This window comes from Nerophis ophidion, linkage group LG24 (assembly GCF_033978795.1).
Source record: "Nerophis ophidion isolate RoL-2023_Sa linkage group LG24, RoL_Noph_v1.0, whole genome shotgun sequence".
NCBI lineage: Eukaryota > Metazoa > Chordata > Actinopteri > Syngnathiformes > Syngnathidae > Nerophis > Nerophis ophidion.
In genome coordinates this window covers 15375603-15401502 of record NC_084634.1, presented here as the reverse complement: position 1 = coordinate 15401502, position 25900 = coordinate 15375603, and the positions used below count along the sequence as shown (strand labels likewise).

At 37.3% G+C, this 25900-nt stretch overlaps 1 protein-coding gene across 14 annotated transcripts in view; it reads left to right on the top strand.

Annotated features, from left to right (window-relative positions):
• The window catches only part of nrxn3b (neurexin 3b), a 799837-nt gene that overhangs the window by 758281 nt on the left and 15656 nt on the right, over window positions 1-25900 (top strand). For all 14 annotated transcript variants that reach the window (XM_061886827.1, XM_061886825.1, XM_061886819.1 and 11 more), the window contains one exon: window positions 5172-5250. In XM_061886827.1, the coding sequence (XP_061742811.1) occupies window positions 5172-5250 (79 nt within the window). The remainder of the gene's footprint in view (window positions 1-5171; window positions 5251-25900) is intronic.

Below are 25900 nucleotides of genomic sequence, written 5' to 3'. Positions count from 1 at the left end.
TAAAAAATGGGACCCATTACCTCCCTGCTTGGCACTCAGCATCAAGGGTTGGAATTGGGAGTTAAATCACCAAAAATTATTCCCGGGCGCGGCCAATGCTGCTGCTCACTGCTCCCCTCACCTCCCAGGGGGTGAACAAGGGGATGGGTCAAATGCAGAGGAAAAATTTCACCACACCTTGTGTGTGTGTGTGTGTGTGTGTGTGTGTGTGACAATCATTGGTACTTCAACTTAACTTATACAATGTTATGCCGAAGTGTACTTAGAACAGTGTTATGGACAAATGATGTAGAGTGGGGCTGCGAAGGGGGGATTGTTTTCTTCTTTGTTTAAGTGTGGTGGGGGTGTTACAGAAAATCATTGAGAAGCACTGCTTTAAGGTAAATCAATTTTTAGATATTGTATTGGATTTGAAAACATTTCTAAACGGCCACTACGTGCTTTGATTTTTTTTTTCTTTAGTGTGGGGCCCTCAGTGGAAAAAATGTGCATGGGAAGGATATAAAACTGCGAGGTAATTTCGTGTCCCTTGCCATCATCATCATAACAAGCAATAACCAGGACGTTCACACCATGCCTTCAATAAATAAGGTTTACATCCATTTCACTTCAAGCCGCCACTTTGGGCCTCATTTCTGCCCTTGATGATGGGGTGCGGCGTGTACACAAACGCATTAGTGTTGCATGCTGGGAGCGTGTTTGTTGGTTTTAGTGAAGGCGGTCGCCGAGGTGCGGCGGGGGCGCCTTTCATTAGTCTGTCAAAGCCGATGATATTTAGAGCCCCCTCGCATGCGGCGCCACAAAACTCAATCAATGGCGTGATTCCATAACCCCGCCAGGTGACGCCACCTGTTTTATTGCCCCACTGATTCCTTCCAATAAACAGTGGCCGCCCGGCGCGGCTTGAAATACTCCGCACCCCCTCCTCGTGTCGTATTGGTCTGCCCCCGAAAGAACGGATGGAAGGAGGTCTTAAACAGAATGGCGGTGATCTGCCGGGGTTATTGATCGTACGGAGCGAAGGAGGTAAATAATGATCGGTGGGGGTTGAAGGAAAACAATTATCCAGCCTGCTGGAAAAGCCCATAAAGTGAAGAACGATAAACACTGTGAAATATGATGGAGCGCCCAGTAATATGTAAACGTCAAAAAGGGCAGGCGGAAAGGCCTGCGAGCGCAGAGATATGAATGATGGATACTTGGACTGTAAAAAAATCCATTTTCGAATGACTTGTGATTATTTGTAACAATTCTTAATCGATTAAAATAAATCTGATTTTTTTTTCTGTCCATTATTTATATATATATATATATATATATATATATATATATATATATATATATATATATATATATATATATATATATATATATAAGGGCTGGGCAACGATTAAAAAATTTAATCGAAGTTAATCGCACTATTTCTCCGATTAATCGCGATTAACTGCATTGTATACGCAAAGCCCAATAATGAATTCAAAAGTAGTGTGTAGTGCACCTTTATTGGAATATTCTCCCACATGAACAAAAGCGCCAAAACATTTGTTGTGCAAACACAATTTGAATCAGTACTTGTTAAACAGTAGCAGTTAAATAGCATATTTTACGAAAATCAACTCAAAAAATGTAAATACAAACTTATTGCCACTGCCAGGGTATTTAAGTTATCCTGTTTGTTATGGAAAATAAATATAATCTACATACAAATCTCTGAGCCACAATCATAACATCCAAACATGCAATTTCTGAGGTAACAGCAGAAACTTTTTTTATTATCAGGGATCTTATGTTTAAAAAAACTATATTATAGGTAGTGGGCTGTTTTAGGGAATTTTTGATCAAATTATCCGTAGTAGCAATATTAAAAATGTTGTGTTTATTATGCGTAGTGCACTTAAAATAAATACGACCATATCTAGGAATTGATATGATGGGAATTTTCCGATTGTTTGCTTTGTGCTTTGATAAACTGAACGCATATACATGGTACTATATTGTGATGTTATGAGCCAGGGAATTAAAGAACTACCCTACCCAGCATGCAACAGGAGTTTCGAGCATGCGCGGTAGCCCGGTATAGGTTGTGTGACGCCATGACGGCATCTTGTATGTTGTGATATGCACGCTCTGAAAGTAAACGTTAAGAACTCAGCCAACACTCCTCGTCTGCATTATTCATAAATAGACAGACAACACATATACTCCGCTGCTTTACAGGCCGCTGGATGTAGCCTGCAAAATATTAAAATGCTAGCTAGCAGGTCTAGCAAGCACGCGTCATTCAGTCCAAAACGGCCCGATCCATCCACATTCAGAATTGTCTGGCGGTCGTAAGTGATCCCGGAGTGACCACGCTGTAAACCAGCCATGAAATTTGCAGAATTGTCCGGTATTTTTGCCAAATGTTCCATCTTTACCAAGAGCCCCTCGACGCCGAAGCCCGTCCGGGCGTCACCGTCTTATTAAGAAAAGGCGTTAACAAAATAAAAGCATGTAAACAACATACACAAATGCGCGTTAAAATAATTTTCGGCGTTAATAGATTGATGAGTTAACTCGTAATTAACGCATTAACTTGCCCAACCCATATATATATATATATATATATATATATATATATATATATATGTATATATATATATATATATATATATATATATATGTATATATGTATATATGTATATTAGATCTTTGGGTGTCCCACGATTCAATTCAATATCGATTCTTGGGGTCGCGATTCGATAATATATCGTTTTTTTTTGTTTCAACGCAATTCCCGATTCAAAACGATTCTGTATTCATTCAATACATAGGATTTCAGCAGGATCTACCCCAGTCTGCTGACATGCTAGCAGAGTAGTAGATTTTTTTTAAAAAGCTTTTATAATTATAAAGGACAATGTTCTATCAACTGATTGCAATAATGTAAATTTATTTTAACTATTAAACGAACCAAAAATATGATTTAGTTTATCTTTGTGAAAACATTGGACACAGTGTGTTGTCAAGCTTATGAGATGCGATGCAAGTGTAAGCCACTGTTACACTATTGTTCTTTTTTATTATTTTAATGTCTAATGATAATGTAAATGAGGGATTTTTAATCACTGCTATGCTGAAATTATAACTAATATTGATACTGTTGTTGATAATATTCATTTTTGTTTCTCTACTTTTGGTTTGTTCTGTGTCGTGTTTGTGTCTCCTCAATTGCCCTGTTTATTGCAGTTCTAAATGTTGCTGGGTCAGGTTTGGTTTTGGAATTGGATTGCATTGTTATGGTATTGCTGTGTAGTGGTTTGTTGGAATGGCTTTCGCTTTGCAAAGTAGAGTTTTAACTTGCACTTACAGATGTAGCGACCAACTGTAGTAACTGACTGGTTTTATGAAGTGTTACTGAGCCCATATGGTGATATCCTTTACACTGATGTCAGTTTTTGATGCAGTACTGCCTGAGGGATCAAATGTCCTTAATATCATTGCTTACGTGCAGTGATTTCTCCAGATTCTCTGAACCGTTTGATGATTTTATGGACCGTAGATGGTAAAATCCCTAAATTCCTTGCAATAGCTCGTTGAGAAATGTTGTTCTAAAACTTTTGACAATTTGCTTACAAATTGGTGACCCTCACCCCATCCTTGTTTGTGACTTACCGAGATTTTCATGGAAGCTGCTTTTATATCCAATCATGGCACCCACCTGTTCCCAATTAGCCTGCACACCTGTGGGATGTTCCAAATAAGTGTTTGATTAGCATTCCTCAACTTTATCAGTATTTATTGCCACCTTTCCCAACTTGTTTGTCATGTGTTGCTGCCATCAAATTCTAAAGTTAATGATTATTCGCACAAAAAAAATGTTTATCAGTTTGAACATCAAATATGTTGTCTTTGTAGCATATTCAACTGAATATGGGTTGAAAATGATTTGAAAATTATTGTATTCTGTTTATATTTACATCTAACACAATTGCCCAACTCATATGGAAACAAGGTATGTATGTATATATATATATATATATATATATATATATATATATATATATATATATATGTATATACATATAAATATATGTATATACATATATATAAATATATATATATATATATATATATATATATACTTATATATATTTTTTTTTATTTAATTTTTTATTATTATTATTTTTCAATCTATAGAGAATAGTGACAAATAAAAATTGCGATTCATTCAAAAAAAAAAAAAAATTCTGTCCTGTACAGTATAGCAGTATAGGGCTGTGAATCTTTGGACACCACTCAATTCAATTAGATTCTTAGGGGTAACAATTCGATTCAAAATCAATTATAGATACTTTTTTTAAAAAACTTTGTGTGCCAGTTCTAAGATTAACTACATTCCTCCATAAAATAAATAAATAGGTCTGATCAATTTCTACATTACTTAGAAGACAACAGTGTAGTTTAATAAAATTTTACCCAAACTTTTAATAAAGTGGCTGGACATGACAGATTAATTTTTTTACGGGGGGGGATAAAAAATTCACACATGGGTCGGTTTAGTAAATATGAATGGTTTTAGGTATATTTTAAAACTTACAAACCTTGCTTGGAAAGATGAATGAGGAATCTAAATGAGTAGAACCACTATGGACGACTTGAAGACTGAACGGCACCATTCCGGCATCATGTGTTTTGTAAAAAAGCTATTTGCATTATGACCAACAGCGGAAAAGAAAATCCATACAATAGCCGCACCGTTTTATAAGCTGCAGTGTAGGGAAAAAATAGCTAATAGTCCAGGTTTTTTTTTTCTTTACTTATTAAGAATAGTTCGAAATATTTTTTGACACCCCTACTGGCCAGACACTAAATCCAATCCTAATATTGATGTAGATGATCATATCTGTTTTCTTATTTGTATTTGACTTGATTAAATGTTTGGGTAGAATTTTTTTAAACAAAACCGTTTTTTTAATTAAAAAAATATAGACATTCATCACAGCTGTTTATCTATTTTATGGAAGAATGAAGTTAATCATAGAACTGACACCTAATGTTATGAAAAAATTTTGAAATCAGGAATTGATTCTGAATAGAATCGTTACCTCCAAGAATGGAATTGAATCAAATGGTGTGGTACCCGAAGAGTCACAGCCCTCATGTTTCATGTCTGCCTTCTTTGTGCGCAGACGACAGACGACATCGTTTCATCGGCCGAGTGCTCCAGCGATGATGAGGACCTGGAGGAGTGCGACTCGGGACATACAGGTGGGATGAGTGTGTCAGGTTGTGCTTGCTCGAGTCTAGTCGCCCCCCCGCCCTCTTTGCCCTCCTTCTTTGATTTGCTTCCGGGGAGCTTCTCCTCCTAGCATCATGTCCCATCGGAGCTTCAAGTGTAACTTAGAAAAGATCGGAGAGAAACGAAAGCCCCCCGCTGGAGCCCACGAGAATTTAGTAGGATTTTGCAGAAAAACTAAAATAATTCCTGTATAAATTGCTGTCATTAAGTAGAACCGCTCGACGCTAAATTTAATACATTACGATAGCACGTACAAATATGCATGAAAACACTCTTACAGACATCAAACATGAGATGGTTTCGTAAGTAGGAATTGTTTTAGTTATATGGAGTGGTGAATGAAGAATCCATCCGAGTAGGAACGCTATGGACGGCCAGAGGACGGAACGGCACTCCTGGTTCTAAGCTTTAAACAGCCGCACATGAGGTGTGTTAACTCGTCCGAAAGATGACGCCGTAGCACAAACAATAAGCGCCTTTGCAAGTGTTTAATAAAAACTATTTGCATTATGGCCATCAGCGAAGAAAAATCTATAAATTAGCCGCACGTTTTATAAGCCGCAGGGTTCAAAGCGTAGGAAAAATGTAAAAAAAACAAACAAAACAAAAACAACACAAAATAAAACAAAAACAAAACAAAACAAAAAAAAAAAAAAAAATATATATATATATATATATATATATATATATATATGTATGTGTGGGAAAAATCACTAGACTACTTCATCTCTACAGAACTGTTTCATGAGGAGTTCCCTTATCTCCTGATGATTGAGGGAACCCCTCATGAAATAGTTCTGTAGAAATGAAGTAGTCTTGTGATCTTTCCCACACATACATATTGCGCTCTACCACGGTATCGAGCACTATTCTCTGGATAATCCAATCAAGACATATATATATATATATTTATATATATATATATATATATATATATATATATATATATATACACACACAAATAATACAACATTTGTGGGTCTGTAATGTTTTTGCCTCATTCCGCGTGACTGAAAAACTGTGCTTATTTCGACAAGTCCAAAAGAGAAAGAGATGATACAGTATTATCTGTTCACAGACTGTGGTTGTTTGAGAACACTGCAGCTAGTCCTGGATAGATTAACTAACCCCCCCCACGCAGGATTTTCACTGGAATGAGGCATAAACAAATGCAGACCTCCCGACGTCACATCTTTACACGCGCTATTCAACACGTCTGATCAGACCAAATAATCTGTTCCAGCATCAAACCGTCCACAGCATAAAAATACAAATTCATCAACGTTAAAATTTGTAAAATACAGATTAGGGGTGTCCCTTCCTGTACGATACCAATATTGGAGCCTTGGGTATTGGCCGATATCAATGTTGATTCAATATCAGCACAACTCATTTGATTATAATTATATTGTTTGTTGTGTGGCTTGTTAGAAATATTTGATAAAGAAAACAATAGTAGGTATCAAAAACAATAACTTTAGGCTGTCTTTAAGCTGAAGTGGGGTAGTAATTTGCTTTTGGTCACAACTCCTGGTCAAAGTAATTCATGAAGTTAAGCTCACGAGACAATAAGTCGAATGATGCGGACATGTTCGTTACTGGACACTTGTAAAACTTTGGAGGCTTTGTATGTGTAAGCAGTATGCAACTATAATTATGTGGTTTATTAACACCTGTTAGCTGGTGTGCTATTATGTGCATAGCTGTTGTGCAGCTGCTAGCTCCTAGTTGCCTACAGCCTAGCATGTTTACCGTTTGTAAATGACTTCTACTAAATTCCAGATGTTTTCTTGCGGGTTTCAGACCAATATCAAACTCAGGTCAGGACACCCCTAATTAGGGGCCAGCACCGCAAGGGCCCTATTGAACTTGCAATGTTTTTTTCTTATTGCTATCTTTATTAAAGGCCCTTAACATGCATGAAAACGTATCAAATTTTGCAAGCACGTTAGGTCTGGCGAAAATTTTGGGGGTCCCGGAAATGAAATTTCAAAATCAGCTCTCTAGCGCCGCCTTTTAAAAGTAAACAAAAATTAGCCCCTCCCACCAGTTTCACTTAGCACCAGAAAAACGCTAGAGACGTCCATAATGACGGGAAGCACGTAAAAGTCATAAAAAAAACATGTACCTGAAAACGAACAGGAAGTCAGTCATCTTGGTTTCTGTCGAAAAAAAGTGGTTGTACTTAAACAAACTCCTCCTCGGGACTTTGACCAAATGAGTCGCGGTCAAAATGAAACATGCTACACATTTATGCGATGATAAATGACGAACACTATTAGCGTACGGCGTAAGATGTGGGCGTGGCATGGCGCCAAATTTGCCTTTGATGGTTTTAGGCCAATTTTAAGCAAAAAAAAGTTGTCATACTTTTAACGAACTCCTCCTAGGGCATTTGACCAAATAAGTCGCGGTCAAAACAACACATACTACACATGTGGGCGATAATAAATGACGAATACTTTTTGCCAACGCCATAAAATGTGGGCGTGGCATGGCGCCAAACTTGGCTTTGGTGGTTTTAGGCCAATTTTAAGCGAAAAAAAGTTGTCATACTTTTAACGAACTCCTCCTAGGGAGTTTGACCAAATGAGTCGCGGTCAAAACAACACATATTACACATGTAGGCGGAGATAAATGATCAACAGTTTTTGCCAACGCCATAAGATGTGGGCGTGGCTTGGCGGCAAACTTGAATCCGATGGTTTTTGGCCAATTTTCAACGGGCAAAAAAAGGGGTTGCACTGTAACAAAACGGTCGCAGGGAGCAAATGATTCGCGGTCAAAATGACATATACTACACATTTAGGCGATGATAAATGATCAACACTTTATGCCAACGCCATAAAATGTGGGCGTGGCATAGCGCCAAACTTGGCTCTGATGGTTTTTGGCCAATTTTAAGAGAAAAAAAGTTGTCGTACTTTTAACGAACTCCTCCTAGGGAGTTTGACCAAATAAGTCGCGGTCAAGACAACACATACTACACATGTAGGCGATGATAAATGATGGACACTTTTTGCCAACGCCATAAAATGTGGGCGTGGCATGGTGCCAAACTTGGCTTTAAAGGTTTTAGGCCAATTTTAAGCGAAAAAAAGTTGTTGTACTTTTAATGAACTCCTCCTAGGGAGTTTGACCAAATAAGTCGCGTCAAAACAACACATACTACACATGTAGGCGGAGATAAATGATCAACACTTATTGCCAGCGCCATAAGGTGTGGGCGTGGCTTGGCGCCAAACTTGGCTCTGATGGTTTTGGGCCAATTTTAAGCGCAAAAAAGTTGTCGTACGTTAACGAACTTCTCCTAGGGAGTTTGACCAAATAAGTCGCGGTCAAAACAACACATACTACACATGTAGGAGATGATAAATGTTCAACACTTTTTGCCAACGCCATAAGATGTGGGCGTGGCTTGGCGGCAAACTTCAATCCGATGGTTTTTGGCCAATTTTCAACGGGCAAAAAAAAGGGGTTGCACTGTAACAAAACGGTCGTAGGGAGCAAATGAGTCGTGGTCAACATGACATATACTACACATGTAGGCGATGATAAATAATGAACACTATTAGCATACAGTGTAAGATGTGGGCGTGGCATGGCGCCAAACTTGACTATGATGGTTTTTGGCCAATTTGAGACGAAAAAAAAGGGATTGCACTTTAATAAACTCTTCCTAGGGACTTTGACCAAATGAGTCGCGTTCGAAACAACACATACTACACATATAGGCGATGAAAATTGACGAAAACTTTTTGCCAACGCCATAAAATGTGGGCGTGGCACGGCGCCAAACTTGGCTCTGATGGTATTTGGCCAATTTTCAGCGGAGAAAAAAAAGGGTTGCACTTTAACAAAATGGTCGTAGGGAACAAATGAGTCGCGGTTAGGATGACAGACACTACACATTAAGGCGATGATAAATTATGAACACTTTTAAACTGGGCCATTACATTTGGGCGTGGCATGGCGCCAAACTTGGCTTCGGTGTTTCGCCACAAAACGCGAAACCTTAACTCGGCTACACAAACTCAGATCTTGTTGTTATTATGATAACAGACTTTGCGTGAACTGTACAACTTTATAGATGTCAATTATGCGACTCGACGGTTCTATGGCCATCATCTTTTTTATTGTCTTTTCCCTTCAATGGCGACCTCGCTAACTAGATCACACGCTCGCCTTGTTACCTTTGATAGCCTTTTTATTATTGCCGCCCACTAAGTACACGCATAACACAATGCAGCATGTTTTTAGCGTTATTACTTTATCGGTGACACTTTTAATATAAAACCTATCATTTCCTACTAAATTCTTGTGAGATTATTTTGTGTGCGGGCTCAACTTAGTTGTCAGTTGCAGAAGGAGTTTCCCTTTTTTCCAGAATTTACCTTGGAACCGAAGTTACACTTAGCCATGGGGCCACTGGTCGCTGACATGAAGACGTGTTGATACTAATTTCGGTCTCTCAGCATTGGGCGGAGAGGCAGCTTTCTAATAAAGTCTGAAATTAGTATCAAGCCCACATGTCGCCCGCACTGATGCTTCAAAATGTATCTGTCCTCCACCCGAGTTCCTCTTGCTGTGATCGTGTTCTCCTTTGACCCAGGATACATTTTGACATTGTTTTTGGGAACAAAGATGCTTTTCAGCATAGACTTGGTGATATGTGGCAGACTAACTGCAACACCTCCTCCTCGTCCTCCTTCTCTTGTTTGTACCTCTGTTCCCTTCTGTTGGAGGCTTGCCTTACCTGAAACATTCTGATAGAGAACAGATATCCTCGAATTTCTGTGCGCATTGTCTCTCTCCCCTCCTCCCTGAACGCACACAAACACACAGTTATGCACACATTAATGCGTGTCTTTGTGACTCCTTCACAGAGACAAGGCAGAGCTGAAAATTGTTTGCTTTTTGAGAAACTTGGGTTTCAATGGGCTGTGTTGTTGACGGACAAAATGTCTACCATTTCGCAATTTTAAAATGTATAATGTATAAACACAATGCAATCCAGTGGAATAAAACACTGTTAAATCAATTATGTAGGTCAAGTATGTTATAATCACCAGAAGTTGGTCCGTTACATTTACTTAAGTAACTTTTTGGATAAATTGTACTTGTCAGAGTTCAGTTTATTGATTTATTTCATTCATTAAAAAAAAAAAATCAAACAAACGAATACAATAAAAATTAATCAACATAAAATTTAAGTTAAATATGAATGAAAAGGAGCAGAAAGAAGGTAAAATGTGTAATATGTGCCTCCTATTTTCACAAATACTACAATTAACTTTCATTGTTGATGACAACAAAGCCCTATTTTTATTTTACAACAATTGAACCAGGGGTCCCCAAATTTTTGACTCGGGGGCCACATTGGGTTAAAAAAAACTTGGCTGGGGCAGAATAAAGAAATGTGTGTGGGTATTCATATATGTGTATGTATATATATATATATATATATATATATATACACATATAAAAACATACACGTTAGGTCCCTACTAGCCTGTTTCGCAGGATATATTATATATATATATATATATATATATATATATATATATAAATATATGTATATATATATGTGTATAAACATGTATGTATATATGTATATTATATGTATGTATATGTATATATGTATATGTATAAATATATGTATATGTATATATATGTGTACATATATGTGTATGTATATATATATGTATGTGTATATGTATGTATATACATTATTTACCGTATGTATATATATGTATACATATATACATACATACTGTATATGTATACATATATGTATGTGTATGTATGTATATGCATATACATACGTATACATTTATATATGTATGTATATATATATATTTATATATATGTGTGTATATAAATATATATATATATATACATATATATATATATATATATGTATGTATGTATATATATATGTGTGTGGGTATTCATATATGTATATATATATATATATATATATGTATATATATATATATATATATATATATATATATATATATATATATGGGGATCCCTGCATAAAAACAATAATTAAGAAATTACTGTCCTCAGTCATCTTTACATCATCCTGATTTTTACATTAAATACAGAAAGAGATTTACATTACTTTGTTCCACTATCAAGTTTGTTCCATGGTAGTTTTAATGCAACATACTTTTTATTTTTACCTACGTATTTTCGAGAAGGAAAAAAAAACACTACCTTTACTCCATTATATTGAGTTCCATTCCAATCTCTACCTTTTATTTATACCACAAGTATTTTTAATCTATTGATTAAGGCGTGGTGATTTATCAGCGAGCCTTTTTCAGGCAGGCACAGTCACGTGACTCTGTTTGACCAATCCGACGTAAGCACAGGTGACGTCCATTTCGCCTAACGAACAAGCACAACGTACAACCACGGGAAGCTGAATTAGGTCAGTATGTTTAAAGTATTTGATGAAATAGAAACCTACTTCTTTAACAAGTGTCAGAAAGTTCCCAAAGAAGACATTTTAATCACTGTTTGAGACAACTGGTAAGCAGGCACCTCCTAAAACAGTTGACTACAAAAGCGATATTTTTGTATGTACCTGGTGATCCTAATAACCACAAGTGTCATTTAAACACATTAAAAAATTGATAACTACATGAAATAGCAGTGGAAAGTTGTACCTCTCTGTTAAATCTGGAGCTTGGAAGTTATTCTCGCTAGCTTATTAGCACGTAGCATTATCTTCTTCTACTACTTTCTAACATAGCTAAACACGCTAAAATGACCAAATTCGCCCCCTAGTGTACGAGAGGCACACTGCGTATGGCCATCAGTCGCATTAGAGATCGGCGCATGGAAACTAGAACTTCACATGGAGCTGTGAAAATAGAAGAAACAGAACTATTTGACAAATCAGACTAATTTGGAGCATGGAAACGTACTGCTGGTTAAAAAAGTGATGTGGCGTCAGACAAGGCAGCACAAATCTTCAATGATTACTTTTAAACTAGTAAAAAAAACATATGTGCTGTCATTGTGTCAGTAGAAATTGTTACATTTCAGCTTACAAGAATTCTACTTCTAAATGCAGTAATTAATTTTAATTTTACACACACCCACTACAATTGTTCTTGGTGTGTGTGAAACCATTAAAAACTATCTGGTAAACAAATCAGAAAAATTCTCTCAAATTACTCAATAGTTGAGTAGATTTTTCACAGAATATTTATTACTCTTACTCAAGTACCGTATTTCCTTGAATTGCCGCCGGGGGGCTAATTAATTTAAAACCTCTTCTCACTCATGCGCTTACCAAAGGCATGCGGTTAAAGTAATCATGCGCTAATTTTTTTAAAACCTCTTCTCACTCCGGCACTTACCAAAGGCATGCAGTAAAAAAATCTGTGTGATGTAAGCTTGGTCCTTAAATCCTACTGAATAGCTCTTAATCTTCTTCCCTTTATGCGAATTCAAATTACCGGTATTGAAATCAGCCTCCTTCATTTTGAAAATGAGGACAGGGGAAGTGTCACTCGTGACGTCACAAGTTTGACGAGACGGTAATACTAAGCATGCGCTAATTATTTTGCGAAGCGAGTTTGACCCGGCAGTAATTCAAGGCAGGCGCATACTATATGCCCTACGGCAATTCAAGGAAATACGGTAATTATTTTGATGACTATTTTTTACTTTTAATTGAGTCATATTGTTCTAAAGTAATGGTAGTCATTCTAGTTTTTTTTAAGTTTTTAACATTTTCATAATGATCTATAGTAGGAAAGGCATTAATATGGCCCCATTCTTTGCAGTCTACTTGACACTTGAAACGTGACAAATTTGGGTTCGCTATCCACTTAAGCTGCCAAATGGCTGTAAAGTGTTGAATATCTTGGATTCCAATTTTGACCATAGTGTCAGTTTCTTTGTAGAGTGGCGCTTTCTGTCTTTTTCAGCAAACTTTATTGCAAAATTTGTAACCCACCACTCTTCCCCTCTTCCTCTCACGAGAGATCCACCCAAAAATTAGGCAGTATGAATCCCTTACCTGCTGTTTAGCAAAAACAGCTCAAAGCAACTTTAATTTCGAGACGACTCATAAAGAATAAGAAGTAAACTTTGCAGTATCAGCATACAAAGTATGATACAGTACCGATTTGAGATGGGTACCTAATCCGGTACTTTTTTGATGCAGACGGAATTTCATCAGTTCTACCTGATTCACGTAACACCCAACTGTGACATGTTTCGTTACCTGGGTTGTGCGTGATGTCACGCCCGTTTGCCTACGCTGCATTTCGCGATCACTCCAGCAGCACTGAGAGCGGACTCAGCCAATGTACCTCCAGGTAATGTTGCCTTATCTAATGCCAGCAAACTTGCTCGAAAACAATCCAACGTAAAGTAAAGCTTCACTATTCCAAAAATGCGCTAGCCTAATGCTAATATACATTGGCTTTGCTGTTGACATGCTACTGATTAGCATTAGCGATTTTACATGGCGATTTCAACACTTCAACATTCGGTAATGAAAACTGCAACTAAGATGCACGTTAGCAATCAAACAGCTGGTGCGTAGTAAGTACAATACCTACAGTATTTACACTTTTTAGGGCGCAACAAAATACTAGACAGCAGAGACACACACAAAACTACCAAAAATTGGTACCGGTACTGATAAACTGATACCGTCTATATCAAAAATGCTAATACAATGTATCTGTTGGTTATTGCTTGTGTTTTTCCGGATGTAAACAAGCGAGTTAGCAGCAATAGGAGGACAAAAAATAGCTTTGGCCAGAGGCAAACACATCATGGGTAAGAAATGTGGAAATATTTCATCCTAAACACAAAAATGAAAATATCGCAAGCTGGCTAAATTAGAGGTACTAAATATGTGTGTGCTTTGTAATCCGATTAGTCGACTGATCATTAAGATTGTCAATAACTAGTCTACTATAAAAATAATCATGAGTTGCAGCATTAATGCAAAATGATTTAAAACTCCATTTTAACCTCAATAATACGTTTTGGCATTTAGTAATAAAAATGTTGTCATGATTTACTATAAAATCATAATTTTATCTGTTCCACTTAAAATAGCTTCATCATATATAATTGGTGCTGCAGCTATTGATTATTTTACTAATCAAGTAGTTTTTCGATGATGTTTTTGTTTACTTGAGTAATCGGATAAAACACTGACTTAAATCCATATTTTATGGAAAATAGTTGAAATACACAATATAAAACCTTCATTTTTTTCTCTAATACACAACATTGAAATTGCACTTTCAACATATGTGCATTAATTAAAATAATCATTTTAAAATAATTTCCACTGTTCATTGTTATATATATATATGTATATTATTTATCATGAATAAAGACATGTACATATATATATATATATCAAAATATATATTTATTTGATTGTGTGTATGTATATATATATATATATATATATATATATATATATATATATGTAAAATGTGCATATGTATATATACCTGTATATGTATACATAAACATGTATATATGTATATATCCATGTGTGTGTATGTATATATATGAGTATGTGTTTGGATAAATATGTATTTATATATGTGTGTGTATATATATATATATATATATATATATATATATATATATTTTAATTTTTTGTTGTATGATTTAACAGCACCCACACACCAGCGTTCTCATGTGCTCTGTTGCGGTGATTCTCAAACTGTGGTTGCGGGCTCCATCTAGTGGTACGCCCAAGAATCACTCGTTTAAAGTACAGTGTTTTATTTTCCTACATTCCAACACAGCGTTATTGTTCAACCTGTGTGTCATGTTACAATGGCCAAAACATCATAAATATAAAACCTCTGCCTCGTTTTTAAAGAATACTTAGGCCGACTACGCTACTGTATTTTAACGTGGGTCATTACGGTGGTACTTGGAGAGCCTGGTGTTTCCTGAGGTGGTACGTGGTGAAAACAGTTTGAGAATTACAACCGTGCAAAAAACTATGTCAATGTATTTAAAGGTTTGGGTATTTTATTCATTTTTATTACTCATTAAAAGATTAACGGAAGTAACTAAACTATAAACCGGAGCTATTTTCCAGTCGATTTAAGCGATGAGTGGTCGCAGCCCTCCTTTAAACCTGAAAACCCAAGTTCTCTCAAAAGTGCAAAACAATTTTTTTTCATGACCCGGTGCATAGTGGCAACATATAGTATGTACTCCTACAATACACACAGTACCTCCCACCATGTTGACACAGAAATTCATAACCTCATCCCTCGACCCACTTCCAGTCCGAGCAGCCGCATGACATGTTTGAGTTCTTTTGCGTTGCTTTGGTCCTCCTCCTCCCGTGGTGTGAACATCTCCCGTGTTCGACCGAGGCCCAGCTGCCGAGTCGCACACGTTATTGTTTGGATTTGATTTGGGGGGCCCGGCTGGTCTTGTGTATACGGGACGCGACTGTTTGGTTGTGTTTCTGTTTTTTTGTCGTCCCCATCATCCGTCGTCCATCCTCCAAGCAAGGACAGAGCCGCCACTCCTCCCGTTTTTTGCCTCATCTTGTGCCGCATGAACTTTTGGTGGTTAGAAAATTCAAAGTTCTCCTCCTCATCGTCAAGTTTGTGTTGATTTATGATTTCACTTTTCCTTAAACGTAGGGAAAGGCAACAAAATCTTTTCTCGCCATCATCATGTATTTGTTTATTTTGGCCTTGTGCAGGCGATTCCATTCTGTCTCAAGAAAGTTGTGTGTGTGAAAGAATGACACCCCAACCCCCCTCGAGCGTTAGGCCCCTCCCACTTCCATCCATCTCCTTTTGGCCCCGCCTCTTTTGCATATACTGTTTGACTGCAGATGGCATAAAAAATACTTTTATTGCCACAAAGTATATCTGTTTTTCTATTCTATCTGTTGCTCCAAGTAGAAGGCATTTGTGGCATGCGCCCCCTAGAAACTAACACAACCCGCCACTTCTCCCTGACCTGCTTCTGCATGGATATGTTTGGCCTCCATTTTTCTCTGCTGCTTAAATGTCACCTGACCCCCCCCCCCCCCCCAAGCCCCTCCAGCCGGCTTGTGCAAGGCGTCTGTTTTCTTAAGCCACTCCCCCTTGAGATGTCTCGCGTTGATGCTTGAGCGTGTTGTGTCCTTCAATATTGTGTTTGTGCGTCATGTCTACAGTGTTTGCTGTGTGATGTTGTCTGTTATACAAAAGTGTGTGCCCTTTTATCCCGTGTGGGTTCCACAGGAGAGCAAATAGAGACTTTGGCCATCCTCCGATCCCAATCTAAACGACAACTTGACGGCAAATAAAATGGAAGATTCCGCCTTAAAATGTGCAGTAAATACAGTGGGTTAGTTTTTGGCTAATCCCTCACTTATTAATGTGCGACTGAAGAATCCACCACCGACCTGATAAGTCCGAAAGAGATGATAGATTATTATCTCCTCACAGAGGCTGCCTAGTGGTTGTTTGAGCACGCTGCAGCTAGCCCTCGATAGTCCCGCTCCTTAATGCTTCAGTCACACGCAGGATTCTCACAGGAATGAGGCAATTATGCAACCGTACCTCTGGCATATAACCCCTCTGATTTATTAGAAAAGGGAATTGTTCGAAAAACATGACTTGGCTTCAGTCAAACGCATCATTCTTACAGGAATGAGGTAAAAATACAACTGTATCTCCTGTATATAACACCTGTGATTTATTTAGATAAAGTAATTGTTAGAAAAATCTGACTTAGCTTCAGTCAAACGCAGGATTCTCACAGGAATGAGGCAAAAATGGAACCTTACCTAGAGTGTATAACGCCTGTGATTTATTAGAAAAAGGAAATTGTTAGGCAAACAAGATTTGGTTTCAGTCAAACGCAGGATTCTCACAGGAATGAGGCAAAAATGCAATCTTACCTACTGCATATAACACCTGATTTATTAGAAAAGGGAATTTTTCAAAAAACATGACTTGGCTTTAGTCAAACGCAAGATTGTTACAGAAATGAGGTAAAAATACAACTATCTCCTGTATACAGCACATGATTTATTAGAAAAGGAAATTGTTCGAAAAACATGACTTTGCTTCAATCAAATGCAGGATTCTCACAGGAATGAGGCAAAAATGCAGCGTTACCTATACTGTATATAACATCTGTGATTTATCTGAAAAGGAAATTTTGAGGAAAACATGACTTGGCTTCAGTCAAACGCAGGATTCCCACAGGAGTGAGGTAAAAATGCAATCTTACCTACTGTATATAACACCTGGGATTTATTAAAAAAGGAAATTGTTAGAAAAACATGACTTGAAGGTATAATTAGTCTGTTTTTTCCTCCCTTAAATCATGTTTTGATAGATAGATAGAACTTTATTGATTACTTCAGAGATAGTACTTTATTGATTCCTTCAGGTGTCATGCTTCCATCATTGTGCTCCTGCCATCATCGACTGAGTTAAGGCTGTTTTGCACCAATTTCATCGAAACCCCACAATAATCCAATAATCTTACTATAGTTATTAGCCACATTTGCATAATTGGCATGAAGAAAAAAAAAAAAAGGCAAGTGAGTGCTTTTAATGATGCTCCAGTTAAAAGGGGAAGGGCCCTCAGCCGCAGAAGAGCGATACGCGCTTTCATTTCAGTCTCTCAAATCCCACCACGAAAATGATAGATTCTTTTGAAGAAGACTATTTGATTACTCGCTTAATCTAGTGACAAAGGCCCTGAGTTGACACTACGAATGATGCCTTCTGCTCCGTCTTCTTATTCTCTGGCAGACCAGCTGCGTAATGGTGTTTTGTAATGTTTTTTATGAGTGATGGCAATAGCGAACCACTGCATCTGTTTGTGGCGGTCTATATATATATATATATATGTGTATGTATTTATGTGTGTGTGTGTGTATATATATATATATATATATATATATATATATATATATATATATATATATATATATATATATATATATATATATATATATATAGATAGATAAATTATTTTTTTCCAAGAACTATCACTTGTTTTCACGGTATACCATACTGATTATTATTTTTCATGATCAGAACCAAATATCAGTCTGTCCAGGAGTTTGCAGGTTTTTTCTGCGATTGCAACGACCTGAAACGCCTGAATTCGTGGCAGCTTTTTTTTAGAAAGTTGCGGCAAAAGTTGCAAAGTCTTGAGGCTTTTGTGTTTTTCAATAAAATTGACTTGTTGTGATTTTATGGGGTTCTTAGCAAACTGTTGCTTATACCATTAACCCCTTAAAAAGCGCAGGATTGGAAAGCAAAAACTGTATTAAAGGCCTACTGAAATTAGATTTTCTTATTTAAACGGGGATAGCAGGTCCATTCTATGCGTCATACTTGATCATTTCGCAAAATTGCCATATTTTTGCTGAAAGGATTTAGTAGAGAACATCCACGATAAAGTTCGCAACTTTCGGTCCTAAGAGAAATGCCCTGTCTCTACCAGAAGTCGCAGACGATGACGTCACCCGTGTGATGGCTCCTCACATATTCACATTGTTTTTAATGGGAGCCTCCAACAAAAAGAGCTATTTGGACCGAGAAAACGACAATTTCCCCATTAATTTGAGCGAGGATGAAAGATTCGTGTTTGAGGATATTGATAGCGACGGACTAGAAAAAAACAAAAGTAAAAAATAAAAAAAACCCGATTGCATTGGGACGGATTCTGATGTTTTAGACACATTTACTAGGATAATTCTGGGAAATTCCTTATCTTTGTATTGTGTTGCTAGTGTTTTAGTGAGTTAAATAGTACCTGATAGTCGGAAGGGTCCCCACGGGTGTCTTGACGCGCAGTGTCTCAGGGGAGTCGACGGCAGCTATGGACGGCACAAGCTCAGCTTTTCTCCGGTTAGAACTGACTTTTTAACCACAATTTTCTCACCGAAAGCTGCTGGTTGACATTTGGTAGGGATCCATGTTTGCTTGACCGCGCTCTGATTCATGGGAAAGTTTCGCCTTCAGGAATTTCAAACAAGGAATCACATTAAAATTGTAATTTAGTAAACTAGACCGGCCGTATTGGCATGTGTTGCAATGTTAATGTTTCATCATTGATATATAAACTATCAGACTGCATGGTGGTTAGTAGTGGGTTTCATTAGGCCTTTAATGTTTCACTCGTTTCACACACATAAAAGTAGACGGCAGTAAAACTGTTTTAATTATAACTAGTAATATTTATAGTAATTGTCCATTTTAAACATTCATTTATGTTCCAATACAATAAAGGCTTGAGTTGAAATTATTTCAGAAACTGTAAAAAACCATGATCATCAAATTGAAAAAAATTAAGAAAATATATATAATATATTTCACTTTGTATGCAATGAGTTCATAGTAGGTTGAATTGATCATATAAGGGGCTTTTACACGGTATTCTATTATTTTTAGTTTCATCTGTATACACTACTACTACGAGGAAGTAATGAACAACAAAACAATTATTGAAGTAACAAGCTTGCAATCCAACCAATGCAACGTTAGTGAACACTACAGCCATGAAGCGCGTTCAAACTTTTATTACCTCGCACTAAGTTCCAGTAAAAAAGATTCAACAGACGCAAACTGCGACACTGAGGCCTTGTTCACTCTGCAGGTCTTTTTCGATTTTTTTGTTTTGGATTTTTTCATGTGCGTGTGCACAGTGCAAGTCGTTTTTTTCTTATCTGACCTAGGCGTCTTTTGTACGTGGATATAAATCGGATATACTGTATATGTTCGCAATGCGTCCTACTTTTTGAACGCTCCTGTGCTATTCACTCAACCAAAACGTCACTAAAAAGCGATAAACGTCATAATTGTTCGCCAAAATAGAAGGTTGCAAAATAAAAAGTTGACGACGGAGCAGAAAATGGGTGAAAATAAAATGTTTTAGGAGCTCAGGTGAATGTTCCTCCGACTGCTCGCCCACAGACACGCTCTTCAAGCAGACATTGAAGCAAAATATCCCATAAAAGAGCCAAAATGCTCGTCCTCTTCCTGCTTAATCTTCTATAACAGGGGTGTCCAAACTGCGGCCCGCCAATGTTTTTGATTTGGCCCGCGAGACGTCATGAGTTTGATAAGGAATCATGGGAGTTTGCAATCATTTTAAAAATGTAACATTTTTGATGCTGCCATTTTGTCGCTGTCTAGTGGACAATGTGAGTTTTTGTTGGTCAATGACCTTATGTTGTGCTCTGAATGCACAGCATTTATTGATATGACCCAATGCAAACAACCTTCCCTCGTCATGGTGCAAACATCCAACCAACACAAAATGTCTGCACACAATCTGCACACACTTATCCATGTTTGGCGCATTTTAGCTGCTTGATATTTTTCATTGATTACAAAACTTTAAAGAATAAAATATGTATATATATATATATATATATATATACATATTTTATATGTATTTTATATGTATACAATGTAATCTATATATATACATTACTGTATATATATATATAATGTATATATATATATATACATTACATGTATAGGCTCTCTCTACATATGTGTGTGTGTATATATATATATATATATATACACACACTTTACATGCAGTCAGCTTTCGGCCCTCAACCAAATTTGCTTAGCCCAATGCGGCCCCGAAGTCGAACGTTTTGGACACTTTTGTTCTATGCGCAATATTTTGGTTTCAGAAAATGTTGACTTTGATCACACAAAATCCTTGAAACTGCAACAAATGTGCCAGTACTGAGACCAACTACAGTTGAAGCTATGTTTATTTCTGTAAACTGCACTGCGTTCGATGCCATGGCGTCATGTTCATATGCGGGTCAGACTGCCTTCACATTAGAAATCGTATTTCTTTTTTTTGCAATGGGAACGGTCGCTGAAAAGATAGGATTTGCCAAAAAAAAAATCCCAACTGCACATCTGACCCTGCAGTGTGACATTGCCTGAGAGTCTGCGCTAAGAAAAACAGCTGGGCTATTGCGGTTCCGTCTGGGAGCTGACGTCACTTAGGCACCGCCTTTTAAAGGCAAATACACGCACTCTGCTCTCATGAAACATCTCATCTGCATATATGTTTCTTTTAAAGTAATGCAATAATTACTTCTCCTAGTAATTATTGAAAAGTACTTCAATTATTTTGGGCCAAGTAACTAATAGTAATTATGCAAACACTGATGAGATGTCGTTTGACCAAAAACTATGAATAGGGACTCCGATGCTAGTTTTTACATTCATGTGAATTTTAAAAGAAAGGATGGATCCCAATGTTAGAGCTTATTCCCTCTTTGACCAATCTTCAACGCAATGCACTCTCAGTTTTAAAGATGCCTGCTCACCATCTCGCGACGTGTGCTCCCTGAAGGAATGTCTTTGAACACAATGCGGACCTCCACAATAGGATTTTCAGCCGCCAAATGACTGAGTCTTTCACAATTTCCACTGGCAAAATCACATTAACCTTGGTCGTGCACGCGCGTGGAAATCCCTTCCACTCCGTCGTCGCCCGTTTGGAAGCCTCAGCAACTGCAGGATAGACGCGGGGAAGAGAAGAGAAGTGCTGCTCGACACATTTCCAAACTGCTGAGCTCGTCCGTCAATCACGCACGCAGAAGACGACTTACTTGCTTACTTAATGCCTCTTCGGGAGCCTGACGGTGTACGAAGGGATGGCTTATGTCTGAAGGTGATGAGGAATTCTACCTTTCAGGAGGACTTCTTAACTACTGATAAAGGAGCTAGACCTCGGACAGTCTGCTTTTTACTTTTATTTCAAAAAAAAAAAAAGCAACTGCATGCGGAGCGATACGGAGAATAATTTGCGTCCTGATAATCGCAGAGCACAAAAACCTAGGTAGGCGATGTTTGCCAGCAAAATGCTTGCACAAGAGCTTACCCGGGATTAAAGTGTTTACCTTAACACCGAGGGTCGCTTGCACTTATTTGAGGGCCTTTTGACGACAGCAGCAAATGTTTTGTTGATGTAGCTCAAAGCAAACAGAGCGCAAACACAGCCAAGACAACACGGCCGGTTACATGAACGACAGAGTTGAGTCGCCTGTGATTCGGGACGGGGACCGAACCGATTCCCGCTGCACCTACGTCATATGCACTTGGTGATCAACACCAACAAAGAAAGTGTCTCCCAAAAATGCTACGACATTGGTTAGGAAGGGCTCCACTTTTCCAAAAATGCCCTAGCTTGATGGTAATATACATAGGCTTTGCTGTTGACTTGCTACTGATTAGCATGAGCAATTTTACATGGCGACTTCTAAACCTCCTAATTTGTTAATGAAAGCTACAACTAAGACACATGTTACAATCAAACAGCTGGTGCGTAAAAAGTACAATACCTACAGCATTAACACTTTTTAGGGCGCAACACAAGACTAGATTTAGCAAAAACTGTACTGACGAGCCAACACACCATGAACTATGCACTACTGCCATCTAACGTCATGGACTTGCAACTATAATTGCACCTTATTGTCCTACTCAGAAATGTGATAATAAAACAAGATATAACAACCGGACAGCAGTTGTTATAATCGGCTCATTTGTTAAGTTTTCAATAGAAAATTAAGTTTTGTTATCAGAAACACTAGTTATGAACACGCATAAAGTATCAAAAAATGGTACTGTTCAGTATCGGTACCTGGGAATCGGTACTGCATCGGTTCAAATGTGAACGTTACCTATTCCTACCTCAGTTGCTGCATAGTACTGATTTGGCCTGATTCTACCTAGCTTAGCCAAAAAAAGATAAATGCATACAGTGGTAAGATTTGAATCAGCATTTGGGACAAGAGACGATTACAAAAACTGCTAAGGACAATCGTTTTGTTCTGTCAAACAATTCTTATTTTAATCAGATTAATGGGTCTTTTGAATTTGAATTAATCACGATTAATCAGTTGTTTTAAGTGTTGCTTAACTTACCTTTGTTACTTTTGTTGTTACGATAGTACTCTGCCAGAGTTTTTTGTTGTCCATGTGCTACTCCTAATTCTTAGTAGAACATTTGTTTTTGCTTTTGTCTTTTTAAAACTTGTCGTCATATGAGAAATAATCGCTCCAATATGTGAAAATTATCTTAATTCGACCTAAATTCCTGTCTGAGTGTATTTTTAAGGAAAATCTGACATTTGTCCTAGTCTCCTGACTCCGAAACTAACGATACACAAATTTTATTTCACGGTTATTGTGTTTAAAAAGCACTTATAAACACACTAAAATCTTAACCAAATTAATTTTTTTTAAATGTAATAAAATAAGAAACACAATATACTTTAGTTAGCAAAATAAACATTGAATATTGTTCTAACTTCTTAAGAACCATATTATTATTAGTGTTTGAATATGTTTATTTGATTCCATTTTAAATTGTAAAGTTTTAAAAGTGTTTTTTTTTTTTAAACGACTAATCCAAAAATGAAAAAATGTTGTTACTGAAATAATATTCATGTTAGAATTGACGCTCGTGTTTAGCGCGCAAGCTGCCTCTCTATGAAATGAGCAGTAGGGATGTGAAACAACTCACGATTCGATTCTGATTCTTTGGGTGACGATTTGATTTGAAATCGCAAAATATTAATTGGTAAAAAGTGATAAAACATTTTCAAAGCAGGTTTAAGCTTAAAAAAATGTATTTTGGCTGTTGAGTTTCTAACATCGTAAGCGAGAAGATGGCCTGAAAAAGTTATTAATTGAAAAAAACAAACAGTTCTTTATAATCCGATTCCTCCCACCTCCAAAGACATGCACATGGGGATAGGTTGATTGGCAACACTTAATTGGTCCTAGTGTGTGAATGTGAGTGTGAATGTTTTCTTATCTGCGATGAGGTGGCGACTATTCCAGAGCCCAAAAGGGACAAGCGGTAAAAAATAGATGGATGGATGCAATCGATTCAGAATTGGTATAAACAACAGTTTAGATTCAATGAAAATCGATTTTTTTTTTAGTAACACAAAATTTCAATTTTAATTTGTGATTAAACCGTTAAGTACGAGAACAAGTATTTAAGCGGACCTGATTTTGACGGGGGATAAACGTCAACAACAAAGTGAGCAGCATTTTTTTACCGTTAGCTTTTTTTTAATGATTGGTCTTAGTGTTTCCTTGCTTTTTCATGATTCACTTAGTGAATTATCGATTTTAAAGTAGTACTTCAAGATTTGAGTTGCTATTTGCTTTCATGTTAAAATGACGTAGGTTTTAGAGCATTGGAATTGTTTTAAGAGAATATGAAGTGCTTATAAGTGTGTGTGAAACAATGTGGAGGGCTTATAAAGACTTTAAAGGCCTACTGAAATGAGATTTTCTTATTTAAACGGGAATAGCAGGTCCATTCTATGTGTCATATTTGATCATTTCGCGATATTGCCATATTTTTGCTGAAAGGATTTAGTAGAGAACATCCACGATAAAGTTCGCAACTTTCGGTGCTAAGACAAAAGCCCTGCCTCTACCGGAAGTCGCAGACGATGACGTCGCAAATGTGGGGGCTCCTCACATATTCACATTGTTTTTAATGGGAGCCTTCAACAAAAAGTTCTATTCCGACCGAGAAAACGACAATTTCCCCATTAATTTGAGCGAGGATGAAAGATTTGTGTTTGAGGATATTGATAGCGACGGACTAGAAAAAAAATAAAATAAATAGTAAAAAAAAAAAAAAAAAACGCGATTGGGACGGATTCCGATGTTTTTAGACACATTTAATAGGATAATTCTGGAATATCCCTTATCTTTCTATTTTGTTGCTAGTGTTTTAGTGAGTTTAAAAGTACATGATAGTCCAAAGGGTGTCTCCACGGGTGTGTTGACGCGCAGTGTCTCAGGGAATTGGACGGCAGCTGCATGGACAAAACAAGCTCAGCTTTTCTCCGGTAGGAAGCGACTTTTTAACCACAATTTTCTCACCGAAACCTGCTGGTTGACATTTCGTCTTGATTCATGTTCGCTTGACCACGCTCTGATCCATAGTAATGTTTCACCTCCAGGAATTTTAAACAAGGAATCACCGTGTGTTTGTGTGGCTAAAGGCTAAAGCTTCCCAACTCCATCTTTCTACTGTGACTCCTCCAATATTAATTGAACACATTGCAAAAGATTCAGCAACACAGATCTCCAAAATACTGTGTAATTATGCTGTTTAAGCAGACGACATTTAGCTGTGTGTGTGTGCAGCGCTCATACTTCCTAAAAACCTGTGACGTCTTGCGTACACGTCATCATTCAACGACGTTTCCAGGACGAAACTCCCGGGAAATTTAAAATTGTAATTTAGTAATCTATAAAGGCCGTATTGGCATGTGTTGCAATGTTAATTTTTCATCATTGATATATAAACTATCAGACTGCGTGGTGGGTAGTCGTGGGTTTCAGTAGGCCTTTAAATGCATATAATATTCATAAAATAAATAGTGACCCAACTTTACGGGCATTTGCCCGTGAAAAACGTAAGCCTCGCCATCATTTAGAGAACAACGCAGACAAAATACTTGCTTCGTCATCTAAAAGAGTGTTTCTTACCCATTGTTGGGCTACCTGCGTCCCCTAGAGGGCCACCAAAAAAATATCTGTTTCTCAGCAGTACTTTTCC